Source organism: Micrasema longulum, unplaced genomic scaffold (genome assembly GCF_059751315.1).
Source record: "Micrasema longulum isolate JH-2025_06_02 unplaced genomic scaffold, ASM5975131v1 h1tg000271l, whole genome shotgun sequence".
Classification (NCBI taxonomy): Eukaryota; Metazoa; Arthropoda; class Insecta; order Trichoptera; family Brachycentridae; genus Micrasema; species Micrasema longulum.
Genome location: NW_028277475.1, coordinates 1,211,447 through 1,231,441, shown reverse-complemented (window position 1 = coordinate 1,231,441; position 19,995 = coordinate 1,211,447). Strand labels below are relative to the sequence as shown.

General features: G+C 32.7%; 2 protein-coding genes across 7 annotated transcripts in view; one reads left to right on the top strand and one right to left on the bottom strand.

Annotated features, from left to right (window-relative positions):
* LOC148283024 (CIMIP2 protein CG18335-like) overlaps window positions 1-4,198 on the top strand; it is a 50,729-nt gene extending 46,531 nt beyond the window's left edge. Inside the window, exons 7-9 of one of the 2 annotated variants that reach the window (XR_015821958.1) lie at window positions 173-271; window positions 1,242-1,412; window positions 3,597-4,198. Coding sequence is in view for 1 of the 2 variants with exons in the window: in XM_088224209.1 (XP_088080335.1) it covers window positions 173-271; window positions 1,242-1,311 (169 nt within the window). In the remaining variant the exon portion in view is untranslated. Of the gene's footprint in view, window positions 1-172; window positions 272-1,241; window positions 3,384-3,596 lie in introns of those variants that run through there. The other variant, XM_088224209.1, reaches the window with a different exon arrangement.
* On the bottom strand, window positions 2,412-19,918 carry Kyat (Kynurenine aminotransferase). 5 transcript variants are annotated; one of them, XM_088224207.1, is made up of 10 exons: window positions 19,706-19,918; window positions 19,233-19,409; window positions 16,534-16,684; window positions 13,720-13,846; window positions 12,047-12,156; window positions 9,267-9,510; window positions 7,151-7,317; window positions 6,040-6,226; window positions 4,449-4,612; window positions 2,412-3,437 (listed from the first exon to the last, which is right to left on the bottom strand). In XM_088224207.1, exons 2-10 carry the CDS (start codon window positions 19,406-19,408, stop codon window positions 3,360-3,362), a joined length of 1,404 nt encoding a protein of 467 aa, XP_088080333.1. In that variant the 5' UTR covers window position 19,409; window positions 19,706-19,918; the 3' UTR covers window positions 2,412-3,359. The 5 variants fall into 5 exon arrangements, with proteins under 5 accessions (XP_088080333.1, XP_088080332.1, XP_088080329.1 ...); XM_088224206.1 differs by having other exon boundaries at window positions 19,598-19,909; XM_088224203.1 differs by having other exon boundaries at window positions 19,691-19,909.
* Window positions 19,919-19,995: the final 77 nt, after the last annotated feature.

The window sequence follows — 19,995 nt, the reverse complement described above, 5'->3', positions numbered from 1 at the left end:
TGCAGTTGAATCTGTATGTAATGAAAACATTAAATCCTTTCCTTATTGTACCTGTACATGGCAATACTTGCAACAACTAGCTCAGTGTGACATGTGTAAAAGCCGTACACTGAATCATTTTGTTAAACAATAGCCATATCTGACTAATTTACGATTATCGAATTTCCCACAGACCTGATCCTCCCCTTGTCCTCGATCCTACAGAAATATACCACAGGCATATCGGCCTTCTTCCTAACTACATGGGTCACATTCCTGGTGTCAAGTACAGGTAAATAAACCAATTGAATTCGTGTCAATGTAGAAATATATACACATCTACATTATTTTCAATCACAGGCATGAAGGTTAACATGGAATTTCTAGTAAGTCAAAGTTCATGGACATAATTCTTTCCTGGTCTTGTCACTGTGTCATATAGTTTTAACACCTGTGTATGACTTGCATGTATAGTTTTTTGTGTCATCTGTACCATTTTGATATAAAAAATGTATTCTTACGCACGGAAAAATTAGAGCATTTTGTACGGAGAAGTTTCTTGTAAATGTATGAAAAAAATATTTTCACTATTTCTTCCGAATCAACCAATGATAAGAAAGTTGCACTAGATTTCCGGTTTACAGTCAGTCGACTGAAGAATCGGCAGAACTCATCCAGAAGATGGGGAAGAGAACTTGAGACTTCACATTGCGCTGATAATACGATACATAAAAATTTAAAAATATATATTTTGGCTTTGTTTAATAGTCTTAACTTGGAACTTCTTCATTTTGAAATCTCCACCCGTGACGTCACTAGTTATCGGTGAGTTGGCTTTCCAGAAACCGGAAATCTATCCAATTGATTAGCGAGAACTTGTGATGTAGTTCATTTTTATTATTTTTTCATACATTTTTGAGAAACTACAATACAATTAAATGCTCTAATTTTTACCACATGTAAGAAAACATTTTTTACATCCAATTTCCTGTAGCACTGAACTTCCTCATTGGAGTATATTTCTCTTTTAATCTTTTTATTTGTTATGGCCACCATTGAAGAGAATGCTATTTCACATACTGTAGGTCAGATGTGGCGAATCCCACTAATAATACTTTCAAAGCTTATATTTCTTGATTTTATGATTTATAAGTAGAAAGTTAAAAAAGAAACGATATCAATATTATAAATTCTAATGACGAATTCTATTTTGACAATGACCAAAAAATATATGAATATTTTATGTTTTTAACAACTTGCAGGCAAGGAAGAACATTTGGAAGTGACACAAAGGATGCTAAGCGCTGGTTCAGGGGCAATTTCTTAACATAGGAAGAAAAATTAACAGTGTAAATAGTACGAAAAGGAAACTTCCATCCAATTTTTACTTTACACCTTCTCTCATGTGATGAATGCACAAATTTAATTATTTGGTAATTTATTTAAATTTTACAATCATAAATTATTTCGTTACACTGACAATATCCCACAAGAACAGAATCAAACCGCATATGAAGTCTGGAGGGAAGACACGTGCTTAGTCAGTTTATTTATGAATTTGAGTTAAATATGCCAATTTCTAAGTTTTTACTGTACGCACTGTTGTCATCAAAAAAACTTAATAAACATCACCAGTCATCGGCAAAGTGGTCAAAAAGTTTTGGACCAGGCGGAAGAAACATGCAGTCAGTAAGAAAAGTGAAAGAAAGAAAGAAAAATCAAATCTATTATTGACTAAGCATGCTTCTTCCATCCAGTCTTCACATTGCGGAGGTCATCACCACTAAGCCGTAAAGTTGGCAGGAACAAACACCGTTCTGGCTCGCAACGCGTAACCCGACGCAATGTCAGCTCGGACAAGTAATCAAACGTCGTGCAGCGAAAGAATATGCACATTTCATCTTGGCATTTCGTGTCGCCCGTCCACCAGTTCCGCGCCAGTGTTCGCTATTGTAAATCCCTTCTATACAAAATTGTAAGGATGTAACTCGTGTGTATGTATTTAATAAATAACTTCAATGTAATCCATCTTTCTCATAACCTCAAATCAATTCACCCATCTATACAAATGGATCACGTCGGGGTCACCATTTGAAATGTGCATGTTCTTTTGCTGCACGACGTTTAATTACTTGTCCGAGCTGACGTTGCGTCGGGTTATGCGTTGCGAGCCAGAACGGTCTTCGGCCCTGCCAACTTTACAGCTGATGTTGAGGTGATGACCTCCACAACATATATAATGCAATGTTTATAAATAACTAGTTACAATAAAAAATACCACTTCTTCCCGGCTCATAAATATTTAAAAAATACTATATAAATGAGGACTTTATAAAATGGAATAATAAATCAACGAAATCAGTAACAAATATATATTTTGTATTATTTCATTTTTATAAATAATTATGGGTAAAATATTATAAAAACAAGTGTTTTAAAAAAGAACTGTATTAACAATTGTACGTATATTTATTTAGTACAGATAAGATATAACAAATAGAATCATCAGTTGTTACAAAAAATATACAATATTGTCCACGCAACTGTAATATGTTGTAAGCCACCACATACACAAAATTAAGTTTTTCTTTTTTTCGGTGTATTAGTGGGTTAACTATCGCCTCGCATGTCATAATCCAGAAAAATCGATATATTGTTATTGTTCCTATTAACGAAGGAGAATGTCATCAGCCACAAAATCATTTAATGTACATTTGTCTAAAATTAAATATTGTTTTATTTTATTATTAATTAACCGAGATTCTGGTGAGTCGTTTTTAATTTTTCTAAAAACGGACATTTAGAATATCATAAAGTAATGTTGTTTTTAATAAAGTAATCTCCTGGGAAATTTGGAATTTGTGGCTCGTGAGATATTTCAGTTGCATAGACGATATGTAGCAAGAATAAATCAAGATACTTCCCCAAAAAAGAGAAAATTGCGCTTAGTAGGAGTACGTATGTTATAAAATTACAATATCCATTATAGAGGCTTTTTTATATTTTTATGTAAATCATTAAAAAAACATTTTGCAATATATTTATATCACAATAAACACTGGAGTGAGTTTCTGAGAAATATGTTTTTGATGTTTTAATAAGATCGAGTGGTACATGCAATTCAGGAAACTTATAGGTTTTCCGTGTTAACTCTCTAACTCGTTTTTTTTTATTCATTCAGAGCAAGCTTTGTAACTAACTCATATGCATGAAACGAGCAAAAAAATGTCATAACAAAATCTTGTAATTCACATGTTATAACTTTTATTTGTACAGTTCACGGTAAAGAACTATTGGTTGAATAATTTGACACAATTTTCTCCTCATCTTAGATGAGAGAAATGAAAACATTCCTAATGGATTATACTATATTACTGTATTTAAAGTTTAGAACCATTTGCATTAGCCGCGCTCCATTTGTGAAGAATGTCAGCAGCCTTCTGAAGATTTTCATCCTTCTGCAAGTAATGAAATAATGCGTAAATATAAGGGCTTTGTTTAAAATGTGTTATCAAATATTACATCACACTTTGATAATTATGTCAAAATAGGCCAAAGATTTGCGCTTCCTTAAGTCAATTTCAATGTTTTTATTATGCTTTTCCACTTGTTTACAGATGTCAAGAAAAGCAATAGCAAAAATTCGTCATGAAAGAGAAGTGAGCTAGAGTCAGAACCTAAAAAATGTCCTTTTTTTATATCTTGGAAACGGTCAGCAAAAAATAATATTTTACAAAATAAAAGAATATCAAAAATCAATACATACAAAAGCTTGATTTTACTTTTTGTAACAAGTAGTTTAACCTTAGAGTAATATGCACCTGGCTAATAGAGTTGCCCGTACAGACAAAAACCATTCTATGATTATCAATCACAAAGTTAGCTACAGTTTACAGCAACTGAAACCGTCCGTTACACGTTTGTTGTTAAACTAAAAACCTAACGGCGAGTGTGGATTCGGTATAACGCGATATTTTTCGCAATGTAATGACTTTAATAATAATCGAAATGATAGAAAATGGTGGTTAATTTGCAGTTGCAGGTAGGGATTTCAAATTGCCCGAGTCTACAGTGCGATCAATTGTGCAACAAAAAGACAAAATTAAAAATCTTTTGTAATCTCAAAATGGAGAAGTTTTTAAAGCGAGCAAAGGTTAGTTTGATCGGTTTAAAAAAACAATCAAACTTACACTGCCTCAAAATAATAATTGGCGAATCGGCTAGTGCAGACTGCAGACTGCAGACATACAATCAGCTGAAAAATATCCGATAGGCTTCCGTGAAAAATCCCCCATTGATCCCAAAATGTCGCTTATCGTGGCCATGTCCAGAACATATGCCCCGCAATCAACGGGGGTTACCAATATATACCAGTTATTTTATCACTATATTTTAAGTGAGCAATTCAAAGCATGTATGTTTAAATTTTATGACCAATCCTAGGTTTTGGCAGAGAAAGAATCCTTTACCTTAATAAAGCAGTACCGGACGTAATCCTCGGCCAGATGTTTGTTCCCCTTGTTGTAGAAGGCGGTGGGAGGGATGCCCTGTAGACCGACGTGCTTGGTCATGTACTTGGTGAAACGGTAATCCATATACTCGTCTGTCTCCGTTGTCAGGTCCACTTTATCCTCTGCAAAAAGGCATTTAAATAATACTTACTTTAAAAAAAAAAGTATTTTGATTGATTGATCCAGAATGGCGACTGAATAATAATGATATTAAATGTTAACATACGTTGTGTCTGTTTTTTTCCAAATTAAAAATGAGCAACAAAAGTAACACAGTAAATATAATATATCACTGCTATAGTAATACATATGTAGGTCCTTGTCTACAAAAATTTGAACAAACTCAAAACATTGTTGACATATGTAGGTATTATTGTAAAAAAAACTTAAAAGATTTTTCACAATTTTTATTTAAAGTTGAATATAAAAATTTAAATAAAACAGCCTGTATAAGAAATAAAATTGTTTGAAAATAAAATAACTGGGACTGAATACTGAGCGATAAAACGACACGTACGACAAGCGCGGCGACAAAGCGAGAATAAACACACAGATTGTATATGAATAAACAATAAACACATCAAAAATTAAAAGCTCGGTAAACCCAGAAGCCGGCCTCGTGGTGTAATGGTCAGCGCGTTAGCCTGCCATGCAAGAGGTCTCGGGTTCGATTCCCGACATGGTTGATACGAAATATTTATTTTAACGTTTGTTTTCACACTAGAATATTTCATAGTCCCTGGACTAGTACCTGAAGCGTAAGACTGATCATCTTACCTTCATGTAGCAAAAATGATCAAGATATGCTGCGATCAGCGCCCTATGCACCATTAGGTTCAGAAAGGGAATGATGATGAAACCCAGAAGCCGTTTGCCATCAGCGGCTGTATTTGTACGCCATAAAATAATCACGCACAGATACAAAATTAATCTCATTAGGACGAATTTGTTCTAATAACATATAAAAATGCGTTAAAAATAGTCCGTATGTTCTTAACCAGACGAGCAGAAAATCATTTTAAGTAACATGTCAGTATGGCGAGTTTCATTTGAAAACATATGAGAAATTGACCCTAAACAACATTAACCAAACAGTAAAAAAAAAAAGATCGATTACTCTACAGCCCTTTTGAATTTTGTTTCAAACAATGGTTTAGCCTTTTTATGTATTCTCGCGTAACATTGTTATTTCCTCTAGAATGTTCCTTGGGAAGGTTGCGTTGTTTACGTACTTTTATCGTGTTAGGTAGAATAATGCAATAACGCGGCATTTTGGTTTTGACCTCCTTAAGTTTTATGACACAAGGAATGTATTTCAAAAAATCTTGAACGTAAAACCGGGGTTTTGAAAAATTTTAAAAACGTTAATTCGGGGTAAATTTGTATGAGAATGTATGAAAAAAATGGGACTTGAACATTTCGGCGTAAAAAGCGGGAAAATGTAAAATGGAGGAGCGTAAAAATAGGGTTTTACTGTACATTACGTGAAAAAAAGATACTGTAATAAACTATTTTACAGGCAGAAGTAAATTATCCAGAATAAACTCACTCAGTTTGGACCAGTCAGCGATCATAAAATAACCCCCTTCTGGTACAGTGGGGTTCATTCCAACATCACTCAAAAACTTGGCCATGAAGTCTCTCTTGGACTCCAGTTCAGCAGGGAGAGAGTTGAAGTAGCACTCCGGTGTTCCCAATCGCGCAAACTCTATCTCGAATCCACGAGCCACGGCTTCCTAGTAAAGAAATTTAATAAAAAAATAACTTTAAACCGAATCAAAAGTACAGATAATGAGAAAAAGTTTTTGTGCCTTATTTTTCAACGGAGTCCCCCTGGACTTGTATGCACTTCTTCCAGCGATGCTCCAACATTTCTGTAGCTTCCTGGTAGGAAATTTATCCGACCCCTGCCAACCACACGCAAGAAGCCTCAGGCTGACTTGATATATTTACTTAAAAGGGTGTTTTGACACTAGAATATTTCATAGTCCCTAGACCGTCACCTGAAGCGTAAGACTGATTATCTTACCTTAATGTAATGGAAGATTTGTAAGATACACAAAACAATCTTTAATATGGTAGTGATTAATATAAAGTTATGGAGACATCACTCATAGATTGATGGAAGATTTGTAAGATACACAAAACATACTTTAAAATGGTAGTGAATAATATTAAGTTGTGGGGACAATACTCATGATGACACTCACGCGCCGAATGATTTTACAGAAATCTAGAGTGACGACCGAAGAAGCAACTAAGCATTTTCTGTTTGACACAATAAGACTAACATTATTACGAAATCGGATGACAGATCCAGTTCAACGTTTTAGAGTACAATAACTTAATTTCCCCGCCTCGGAGACGTGAAGAACAAGAATAAAATGGATTATTTATAAATAAATTTATTTGATAATTTTTTTAAAAATAAATTTGAAATGAAAAGAACACAACCTATAAAAGGACCACAGAGCGGGGTAAAATCAGTCAGTCAGAACAATAAGTTATTGTCGTTACTCAAGCGCTTCATAACCAAGTTCTGTATTTTTTTCATCACATAATAAGTATGCATTGAACTCAACTTAATTTCTTCTGTCCATCTCCAAGTGGTGTAAGAGCTGCACCCTCCCACAAAAACAGACAAAATCCTATGAATTTACCTGGATAGTTGTGTTGCAAGTGTAGACGCAGTTCTGATGAACCACTTGTAGATTCCTCATGAGATTAGCCGGTCCGTATGCCCACCCGGTCTTCCAGCCCGTTGCCGAGAAGGTCTTGCCTGCTGAGCCGATAGTGATGGTTCTCTCCCACATGCCGGGAAGAGTTGCTGCAACCATGAATTTATTTATAACTAACAAAGTCTGATTCAAACAGACTTTACACAAGAATTATACAAAGTTAAAATTTATCCACAAGTAGCACTAGCATTTTATTTTGATTTTATTAGTCACAATACAAGTTATCTAGAAAGTAAGTACTGTTTGTATTTCTAGCCATCACAGTTTCGCACGTGCGTAGTACTTACCCTGACCTATTGATAAGGTGTTGACGTAGTTATGGGTGAGTTGACTGTTGTGTACGCTTCGTGGTGCTTGTTTGAAATGCCAAATAAAATTAAAAGTCTCGCCGCTTGCGAGATAAGGTCTGTAATTTGTTTCCTTAATGTGAAAAATATTAAATCCGTCTACATTCATCAACAGATCTGTGATGTATACGGGGAACATGTGATAAGTGTTTCAGTGGTAAGGAGATTGGTGAGACAGTTCAAAGAAGTTTGCGATAATGTGCAGAAAAACAAACGAAGTGGATATCTCCTTTTATGAAGAGAAAATACAAAAGCCATCAAAATGTTAGGGATTATGTAGAAAAATAGATTAAGTTCTAAAGAATTTTTTTTTTCTGAATATGTACTTGTTTTCTTCAACCTGTCAAATGGAACTTACTTACACGGAACCTTTGTCTTGTGCTGAGTTAGGACATATTTATAAACAAACCAAAAAATAACAATAATTCAACAATCGAAATTTTTTCCTCACATTTGAAAAATTCTACAAGTCAATCATTGGCTTCGAAGTCTTAATGTTGAATAAATTATATTCACGGCTTATTTGAGAATTTTCAAGTAATATTTTGTAAACTTGCTAATCTAACTTAATTCAGTAAAACTGAATAGGTACTACTGATTTTTGATAGAAAAAATGTTTTCTTACGTGCGGTAAAAATTAGAGCATTCAATTATACAGCAAAGTTTCTTGACAATGTAGGAAAAACTACTTTGAACGACGTCACTAGTTCATATGAATCAACCATTGATAGGAGAGTTGTGGAAGGTTTACGGTTCAACGTATCAATCGACAGAACTGACCGAGAAGAAGCGGAAGAGAACTTGAGAGTCACACGCTAATTAATTTCAGAAATAAAAAATCATAGCACTGATAATACGATATATGAAAATGAAAAAAAATATTTTTGGCTTAGTTTAATATTCTATTAACAAATAAATTTTTAAAAAACACCGAACTTTCTCATTGTTTCGGATTTTTCACACATTCTATGCAAAATAGCTGGGATTAAACGACTTAAGTAATTCAACAATGTTTGAGTATGTCCAAATGCTTGCAGACTAATAAAGGTTTCAGCTCCTTTACTTCGCAAAAGTCAACAGATGGAAGAGTTGAGGAAATGTGGATGTTTAAACATAGGCAGAATGGTGAATGTTACAGTGTGTAAAGTGGCCACTTAAACCAGCCAATGACAGGTCATAAGCCCTGCAAACGCCCAGACTTCCATGTTCCCTTCTCAAAAATGTTTTCCCTCTTTGTTGCAACAAATTTAAATATTAATAACTCCCTAGGGAGGAAATCCAGCCAGTCTGCAAGCGTTTGGACGTACTCAAAACATTATCAAACTTTATGTTTTAGCTACGGTTTACACTTCTACATTTATTTTTTGTCGGCTGATTTGTGGATATACTTCTGCTGTCATCTGATATATCAGTTCGTACTCAACCACAATAGTGTATGAAAGTACTGTCGTACACTTTAACAAACATTGCAAATACAATCTCACTCATTCTGCTTCGTATGAATTCTACAATTACATGACAAAAGCATTAACAAGATATGGGGTGAGAGAGCAGTTTGATGAATAGGTATTTGAACATAGTTTTTGTTTTCCCTCTCTGTTGCAATAAATTTAGACTAAAGTAATTTTGATATGCTGTTACAATTTTCTTTTAATTTGTTTACTGTTTCTGTAAAATGTTCAATAACTTACCTATTCTAATATGCTTGAAGGGCTTATAGACCAACCACTCGTATACCTCGTCCGCGATACAGAGGACGTTGTGTTTCTTGCAGAGTCCGGCTATAAACTCCAATTCATCTTGGTGGAATACTTTCCCCAATGGGTTGTGCGGCGTATTGAGAATAATGGCTTTAGTATTTCCATTAAATAATCCCTCCAACTCTTTCTTATCCAGTACCCAGTCCGACGACATTATTTTGCCTTCGGTTTTTTTCTGTTAAAGATACATAAAAAATATTGTACATTTGAAAATTTGACAACGTTCATCTGTTGTTCATGTTGCATCAGTGCTGTAGAAGAGCATTTATCTAATATGTTGCATGTCCTCGGGTTTCTGGAACAAATTGGTAACTACAAATTTTCAAAAAGTGAGATCTCTTTATAACTGGCATAAAAAATCTTTGTTTAAAAATTAAATAGAAATATTTTGTATTTTATAAATACAAAAATAATGTTTTATAATATTCTACCTGTGGTTTTATTCAAATTGTTGATTTGGGATGAGCTTTTAGCTTTGAAAGTGCAATATCTCACAACTAATGAAATGTTAGTTACTAACTTGTGCCAGAGAATTGATGATGTATCATTATATTGGGTGTTGTATATAAGTTGCGTCCGTTTCTTTTTTCAAATTAAAACAAAATGGTAAAGTTACAATATTTTGAGTTTGTCCAAATGTTTGTAGACAAAAGACTGGATTTCACCCTCTAGGGAGTCATTAAGATTAACAAATAACAACAGAGATGGAGAACTTTTTAAAGAAGGGAATATGGAAGTCTAGGCTTTTACAGGGCTTATGATTTGTCATTGGCTAGTTAAAGTGGCCAGTTTACACACTGTGTAACATTAACTATTTTTCCTATTTTTAAACATCCGTATTTCTTGAATTCTTCCATCAATTGATTTTAGTGAAGTTAAAGAGCTGAAACCTTTATTGTTATGAAGAGATTCATCTGACTGAATTATTTACTGAAAACAAATTTTCCAATTTTTAAACTTCTTCTTGGACCAGTTGGTTTTATTACAATATTTGAGTTTGTCGAAAGGTTTGTAGATAAAAGACTGGATTTCACCCTCAAGGGAGTCATTAAGATTAACAAATTACAACAGAGCCAATGACAGATCATAAGCCCTGTAAAAGCCTAGACTTCCATATTCCCTTCTTTAAAAAGTTCTCCATCTCTGTTTTTAATATGTTGATAAAATCATTCTTCTAGATATTGTATTTGCTTTTGGAGTAGCCATTGAGTCAAAAACACTGGTCCAGGATTCTGATTCTATTGTACACACCTGTGTGTTCTGTTGCACATTAAAAAAAAAATTTACTCAAAAAGATTTTAGCATCTATAAAATTTCTGTTCGCAAAATACCTTTTTGGTAAAATTCTATGTCAAAATTGTATGCATATTACAAATTAAAGATTGAATAGCAGATAAGTCAATGATTTGATAATATCTGGTTGTTTTCAATGTTGATAATAACATGTGGTTTCTTTACATCATTTTAATCACACCACAAGAAGATAGAAATGGAACTAAACTGATAATAATAAAGTTAAAAATAATTATAATAGTTACCATACAATATTTGGTGAAAAAGTAGCAAGTAACTGGTCTTGTAATTGATAATAAATGGAATATATGCTAATAGGCATGACTAATTAATAATTAAATAGATCTGTTACAAGCGTACAGTAGATGGCAATTGCCTTCCTTGGCTCTTCTCTCACAGAATTTCTTTGTAAAAATGTTTTGATAACAGTACTAGAGCATAGACAATCGGACCATGTTTCTAATACCGGAACTTTTTCGATTTTACAATTTAAAATATCGGAAACCCGATATTTTGATATTTTCTTTATATTTTTGGTAAATATTTTATATATACTTATAAATCATAATATTTTTTGCTTCACCGTATTCAGTTTTCAGGTTAAAATCGTTGTAAAAGATGGAAATCCTAGAAACAAAAGTGTTTCAAAGTAAATCAATAATAATTATTTTAATTACTTGGGTAGGTACGTGTATTTTATGTGCTACAGTAACATATTTAACCTAACAAACACAAATATTTCTTAAAACACATTATGCTATGTTTTTTTAACAAATTTTACAAAACATAAAACAAGTAAATAAACAATACAAAAATTAGAAAATTTTACGCAAGTCTGTAAGCATTAAATAAAATCTAAAATAAAGAAAATATTTAGGGTTTTGTTGGCGGGCATCACTTGTAGCAGTAATTTTAACTAACTAAAAAACTAGGAAGCTACTATCGCTACTGACGCTAGTGACCGAGTTTGGTTGAACGAAATCAGCTTTCTGATTGGTTGAACGAGCAGAATGGCATATGGCATGACAAAGAATTAGGTTTGAAGTTTGAAACTTTAAAACCAGACAAAATAAAATATCCAAATCCCGGTAGTAGAGAAGTCAATATCGATGTATTCAATATAGCGTTTTTGGTCTGATATTCTGATTTTTAATATTATCAAAAACCGGTATCTATGCTCTAAACACTACAAATGTAAAAAACAGAACAGAAACATCGTTTCATTCGTAAACACAATCTAATTTATCAAATAAGTAGAAAATAATAGTGTATCCCTAACCCTATGAGGCCAAGAGCCCTGTGTAGAGTTGGGATACAACATAATGGAAAGTGGAAGCATGCATATTATTAAAGAATACAAAAGTAAAATTATTGCATAAACATACATTTGTAAAGCAGCTAAGGGCATCTTAACTTACCAATCTGAGAGGAATGAACCTTGGAGTACCTCCAGCCATACGCACCATTGGATCATAGCAATCGAAGAACGGCTCAATTATAATTACTTCATCGCCCTTGTCTACATGACCTGAGGAACAAAAAAATATTTTAGATAAAATTATATGACTCAATATTGGGGCATTATTTTTCGTTTTTGAAAATTTTGTTACAAAATCTCCTTTTTCTTCATATGATTTTTCTTGCTATCTGTATTAAATGTTAAATGTGCCTAAATTGTTACAATATGAAATTCATCATTTTAATTACTACTTGATTTCGGATCAACATATTTTTTACTTTGTTCTGTGGCCAGGCGGATTAAGAATACAGTTCTGTGTATGAAATAGAACCAGAACCCTGGAAGAGTGTTTTCAATTCGACAGTTACTCTCAGGTAAAAATCAAGTGGAGATAAGTCTTTGATAAGGCGTGTTTGCCTACCATGCTTGAGATCCTGGGTTTGATTCCAGGGAAAATCTACATGAAATATTTATTAAAAAGGTAGTCATTCACGGCAATATTTCATGTTCTTGAACTGGCACCCGAAGCGTAAGGCTGATCACCTAAACATACTGTAACAGATGATCGATATGCGCTGCATTTTAGTATAGAAATTCAGTATCCTATGCAACATTGGGTGCGAACAGTATGATGATAATAAAAAGTTTTTAACTGTTACAGACTGCCAAAAAATCCATCTGGAGACGGTGCTGTAACGCCGCATTACATTGAGATATTAACACGTATAATCTGTTTAATAATCTATTTTCCATAATTTGAAAATAAATATATAATTTTATTTTTTATTTTATTATTGTACAAACATTGAAAGCATCCACCACATACCTGAATCTGTTTTAAAGACTAAATGTCTTTCTTCGGATTCACTCATACAAGCAAAAATATATATTTTTTTTCATTATGAATTGATTATATTTCTTTCTGTACTAACCAAATTCAGTAAGGAAAAGCGCAAACAAATATTTACATTTACAACTTTCAATGTCCCTTTCACTGTCGCTTAAACCCCCCTCATCGTCTACAAGGTAGGGACAAGGGGAAGTATAAATAAATCTTTCACCCATTTCAAACTCTTTTATGTCGACAGTGATAGGAAACGTTAGTTACTACTCTCTGGAGCACCAGAACGCCCCCAGGTGACACTCAAGGCCAGTCACCGGCAGCGCACCCAAAAGCAGCAGACTTACCCAAAGACTACTGGTTGCAAACCATATTTTGCTACCACTCATACCTACTCTCTATTATTGTACAGTAGAACTCCGGTCATCCAGATTGCCAAATATCGTTATCAGTTAATAAAAAATATAAAAGATGTTATAATAATAAAAAAGGCAGCCAGCGCAGACATGTTTCAGTAAGTTTTCAATGTGATACCAATTCGCTGTATTATTTCAAAAGCAATAAAAAAGTTGTTAGAGTAAATTATGCATTTTTTTTTCAAAACATTGCTTTAATTTAATGGATAATCCAAATATCTGGATTTCTGCATATCTGAATAACGTCTGACATGCATTAATCCGGATAATTGTTTGACTTCATTATTTAAAAATATAAAGTCTCGTTTTCTTTCCACACAAGGGTTAAAATGATATAAACACAAATTCTAGGAGTATTGGGTATAATTGACTCACCTAAAATAGTAGAAAACAAAGCTTCGTACGCTCCGGAAGTGACCAATATCTCAGTTTGTGAATTAAGTTCCCTGTTCAACAGTTTGGAGTAGAGTTTTGCAATCGCATTTACTAATCTCGGGTGACCCTGAAGAAAAACAACATTAAAAAATAAATTAGAAAAATTAAGAATGAGGACGTTTAATGCTACCCAAAATTAAAGTCGGCTTCGTGGTGCAGTGGTCAGCGCATGTGTCTACCATGCAAGAGGTCTTGGGTTCGATTCCCGACAAGGTTGACAAGAAATATTTATTTAAAAAGGTGTTTTTACACTAGGATATTTCGTAGTCCCCGGACTGGCACCTGAAGCCTAAGACTGATCATCTTACCTTCATGTGATAGAAATGATCAAGATACGCTGTGATTGGTGTACCAATGCAGAGCCCATGCACCATCAGGTGTGGAAAGCGAATGATAAAATTATAGTAAAAAAATATTTTCTTGGACATAATAATAATAATAACAGGTAAATTGTGTGCAACAAAACATCTTTAAAATGATGAAAAAACTAAGAAAAATAGTTTAAAATTAAACATGTATTTTAAATTTGATATCCGTCACATTATTCATAAATTAGTTCACTAATAGTAGATAAAACCCATAGATTTCGTTGAACTAGCGGGTTAGATAGGGTGGCCATAAAAACATCTTAAAAATGACGAAAAAACTAACAAAAAAAGTTTAAAATTAAACATGTATTTTTAATTTGATATCTGTCACATTATTCATAAATTAGTTCACTAATAGTAAATAAAATCTATAGATTTCGTTGAACTAGCAGGTTAGAATGTTTTGGTGGGGACATAAAAATGGTACACTCAAATTACCGGGGTGGAGGGGGGGTTCTAAAGGAAAGCAATGTTAGAGATACCTTTATATTTTTTTGAATGTAGGAATATATATATTTTTTTATGTTTTGCTCATTTTAAGGAGTCTAAAATTGATCAAATTTGGAATTAATTTACCAATAATTAAACCAGTCGTAAATTAGGAATGTAACATTATAAGAAAGCACAGACCATGTTATTTAGACACGTATTAATACAAAGCTGAGAACTGCATACAAAGTTTCAAATGTTTAAACATAAATTTAAATTAAGTTTCAGTTAGGGCAAAAAGTTTAATTAACCTCTTTCACTTTACGGTCCTACAGTCTGATTCTAAGTTTGGGATAATTTAACACGAGCTCGTGTTAACAAGGGTGCTATTCCGAACCACTCTCGTGGCACGAGAAAACAGTTTTTCTTGTGTATTTTGTATGTAAATAAACAAGATAATACGGCCACGAGAGCATTTGGAATACCAACCCAGAATACGGATTTTAATTTACGTTCGAAGTAAAGTGCGGCCGTGGGCACGGACTCAGAATCAGACCGCTGGAGTTTATTCCAAAAATATTTCTGTGAACTTTTCATCTTTTTCAAAATGTCATCATTTTAAAAAAGTATTTCAAAAGAATGTTAAATATTTACTTGAAACATTAACATTGAACTTACTTTCAATTTGATGACGAGATTTTTCAGGAGATCATATGTTATTCATTAAAGAAAATACTATTTCTATTAGTACACTTTGTTCCTAGGAGACACAATGACATTACATCATATGAAATGCCATGACTTTGAATTTTTATTTCTTTTTGGTCAATTCAGTTCTACTCGGTTACGTTTTCAGACAATATTTCTCGGACACACTGCCACTGATCAAACAGTTTGGTTCCTTTATTATCACTTTGACTAATTTATTTTAAAACTTTTTTATGAGAAAATATGCTTTAAAAAGATTCATGTACCATATATTTTTATTAATTGGAGGAAAACGGGACATTTTCAGAAACTGATGGGACACCTTCAAAAGCTTAAAATAACGGCACTGTCCGGTTCAAAATGAGATGTATGGCCATTTTAGCGAAGAGTGATGTTAAAAGTAAAAATTGCGTCAATTTTAAGAATTTTATATTAAATCTTTAAAAATCATAATAGCTTCAAAATAACAGAATACATATTTTTTTTTGCCTAAGTTAAATAATATTATAGTACAGCTTGGTAAATTTTTACAAAAGCATTCCTTTGAACAATTATTTAATTCCCGCCAAACTGCAAAAGCAGTTTTTTTGCAGGGATTTCTCAATTTACATATTTTGGTAACACAATATAATAATTTTTACATCAAAATTTTTAATATCTGAAATATATCAATAAAATAAAAGTTTAAAAAATTAAATACAAGTAAATCAAGTCTTTTTTGATACCGAAATATATGAACAATTATAAACAAATACTTTTTAAAATAGTTTGGTTTCCCTTTTTTTTTTATTCACTAAACTTAGAATTTAAGAAAAAGATTTTTAAAAGAAATTTTACTTTATTTTTATTTATATCAGTATTCTTTATTTAATCCGGGAGTCTATTTGCTATTCGTGGGAGTATATACGCCCTGGTCCTCTCTCCATACGCATTTAGAGCTCTTTTTTCTATGAAATTTCCTTTCACTTTTTGGCGCGTTTCATGCATATGTGATATCAGCATTTTGTAGAAATCCACAAAGTCCTCTGTTACCAGGCGATAGTATATCATATTCTGTACCGTCAAATCTTTACACATCGGGAAAAGATTTTCGTAGTCATTTTGACAAAAAATCATGTTGGTTTTACTTGCTAACATTTTTAGGAATCTAATTTGTAAATTTTTTATACGTTTTGAATGTTAGCCCGTAACAACTCACTTAAAACTTAAAAGTAGAAAACCCCTATGGTATAATGATATTAAAACTTACAAATCCTCTTGTATACTGATACATGAGAACATCAGGTCCTGTGGCAATGTCTACCAAGGCCTGCCCCATATATTCTGGGATGGCAAAGTCAGGAAATCCCTGGCCTAAGTTCAAGGGCTTGTGTTCCAACGCCAATTGGATATACTCCACCCTAGAATTAACATATTTTATTAAAATATTTTTAGAAATATAAATACACAAGTGAGACATTAAAAAAATTGATTGCATTAAACCTAGAAATGTACACACTGTAGCATGATTTTTTTCAACTCCGCCCCAAATGATAGTTTTCGACTTCCGATGACCCCTCCTCATCTTCCAAATATACCTGCCTACTCATAATCTATGTTTGTCTAGATTAGTGATGGTGAACCTTTTTGAGAAGTGGGTCAAATTTTGTTCATTATTTTTTTTGTACTAGCTCATGGGTCAATAAGTCAGTCACTAGATAGGATACTCAGATATGATAAAAAATCAGTTTGTCAATGTCCACTTGGAAACATTTTTTTTATAAATTCGACATTAGATATATACACTTGATTTTTTAAATATTTTTGATATTCTGTTCTCTCTTTTATGATTATTATCATTATTGTTTTAATTTTAAGCGAGCAGCTTAAAGCTGATATGCTTAAATCTATTTTAACGAAAGTTAGTTGACGGTGCACTTAAACCTTTTAAAAACCAAATCTAGCCCATTTTTAAGTATAATGAGACCAGCTCTTGTGGCAAATATAAAAAATACATTTTATAAAAGTCAATGTGTGGGTCATAGGTTCGCCATCACTGGTCTAGATTGTCCATTTTTTGCCACAGTACGTCTCAGAAAAATAAGTTAATAATATTAGTTAACCGCTAGATAATGGCATCGCTCTCTTTAAGTTAACATCTCTGGTCACCGATGGATGTCTCGTTACACCCACCACATCACGGCATATCATGGCTGCTAAAAATGGCACTGCTTTCTAAGGAAACAATAGCTTTACAGCATCTCAAATTTGAGAGTTCAATAGGGTTATGTTAGGATCTGAGTTAGGACTTTTCCAGTTATTGTCTTAATAATTGGAATGCAAATTATTTTTCTTTTGTATTTTGAGTGGGTGTTGGTAAAAGGCGATTTTTTTTAATCTTTCCAATATGTATAGGAGTTTTCTGTCATTGTTTGTATTACTACGTTCGTCTTCCTTTTCTAAGCGAGATCTGAAGCGTACGGCCGCGGTCTCTATTTGGAACTAAAACTGTATTCCTTCACTGTCATGCTGGGAAATTAGAAGGTGATCGTACTGACCATGTGTATTTGATTAATCACAAATTGACAATACTGCAGTGAGGGGTACAATGAAAGCTTTTAAAGTGTTTATGTTTTTGTTATTTTCGGGGTCCGATTGTAAAGTAATATTAAATTTTCACTTAAATCATTTTTAAAAATTGATAGTAAATGTGCAAAACTGAAAATAAACTCTAGTCTTTATAGTGGGAAAAGGGTGGGCGCTTTCATTTCAAATTTCCACCAACGTGTTTCATTTTTATAAATAAATAAAATAAAAATGTACCGTATTTCTGTAAGGGAATAATTTCTGTAAAGAAATAATAAAATAATAATTAATGTTACAATGTTGACTTATTTATTACAGAAACATCATTCACAGAAAGTTGTATTATGTATGTAATTTATACAGAAGGTTAACGGGGTCGTGTGTGTGAGTATCTTCATTTGTGTATGACGATATCGGTTCCATACAATTGCCCTGATAATAATATTGGAAAATTAGTTGGAAATAACCGGAATTTTTTGTATGTTCAGTTACCAAGTGAAACTAACAGTAATAATAAAATATTATTATTATGGTTATTCACTATGATACGTATTTTTATTTAGTTGAAAAATTATAATTTTAAAACATTATGAACCCTACTTTCCTGGATCCTCTTCCTGCCCCCTTCCAAAAATAATAATAATAAAATATCTTGTCTCAAGTTACACCGGGTATCTCTGCTACTTTTCTTGTGATATCTTGAGTTGGAAGGGGATATAGATATCTTGAGATACTTATAAAATATGTATCGACACTTTGGGAAAATAAGTTTAACAAAAAAATGTTAAACAAATAAAATAAAAAATCAGGAGCAATAATATTTCCGAACTAATTTAGAGAAAACATGTCTCCCTCTAGAAACCTTTTCAGGCATATTTTCTTGAGACATTTGATCCAGACTAGCTGTTTTGACATTGCTTTCTGCTAGCGACTTTATAACTTCACATAGATTTTTTTTATGTCTTTTTCTTGGTATCACAACTGTAAAATGATAATGAGACATTATTACGACATAGTGGTCTCCTATATAAATATAAAATTTCCATCCCAAATGTTACAAGTTAGACCCCAGTCCAAGTTACCCCTTCTAACGGTATTGCAGAAATATTTTTTAATGAAAATTACTCGCATTCACGATTACGATTAAGCATATTGAAATTTTGGTACTAGAAATATTGGAATTTTTTTAATAACTGTAAATAACCGTTTTCTTTTTAATTGGAAACAAATTGTGATAGAGCAGGGTGCGAACCGCAGACTTCCTGAGTTCACGATACTATCACTGGACCACATATAAGTTATTTATCTTTTTATAAATATGTTTATAGTAAATTAAAAAGTTAGTGACAGAAGTTATTGACTAAATTAAAATTCTCCACTTACCAAACGCTTTTTTCACCGCCTCCATATCGCTCTGGTAAGGCGAACTTTTCTCCACTCATCTTAGAAGATGTGACACTTAAAGACCTTGAGAGATTCAAGCAGCCGGCAGCCTGAACAGAACTTAGAGAAGTAATTTGTTTTACCGCATTCCACAATAGATAAGAACCGCGTAGCATCCTACCGATGAAGACGAAAAGATAAGTTATTAATTAATAATTATTACATAAATAATATTACCCGGCGGGATGTACTCATGCACTTATTGTCCATCAACGATTCGAATATCATTTACGTAAATTTCGTAATAACATTATTTACTAAGTATTTATGTAGCAATGTTATATAAAAAAGTACGAAGCCCGAACCGATCTTATTTATAGCGACTCAAGTAGCGTATTAAGTATGTAAATGTTATAATATATACTCTGATAAAATTCTGATAACAAACTATTACTTACACACTAAAGTATTACCGTCAACATCTACTCATAAACATTGAGTGAGTATTATGGAGTTGAAGTAATCTACTTTAAAAATAAAGTACAAAGAAAATAAAACTAGGTAAAACTATCAAACACTGTAAAAGCACGTAAAAAAGTTAAAAATAAAATAGGTAATTTATACGATTTTCATTTTGAAAAACTAAGCACTGTCAAAACTCAAAACGTCATATTAATATGTTCCAAAATATGCTGCTTAATGTTGCCCACATCGGTAGGTACGGAAAAGAACTTGATATTCGATGTTGAAGTATATCATATTT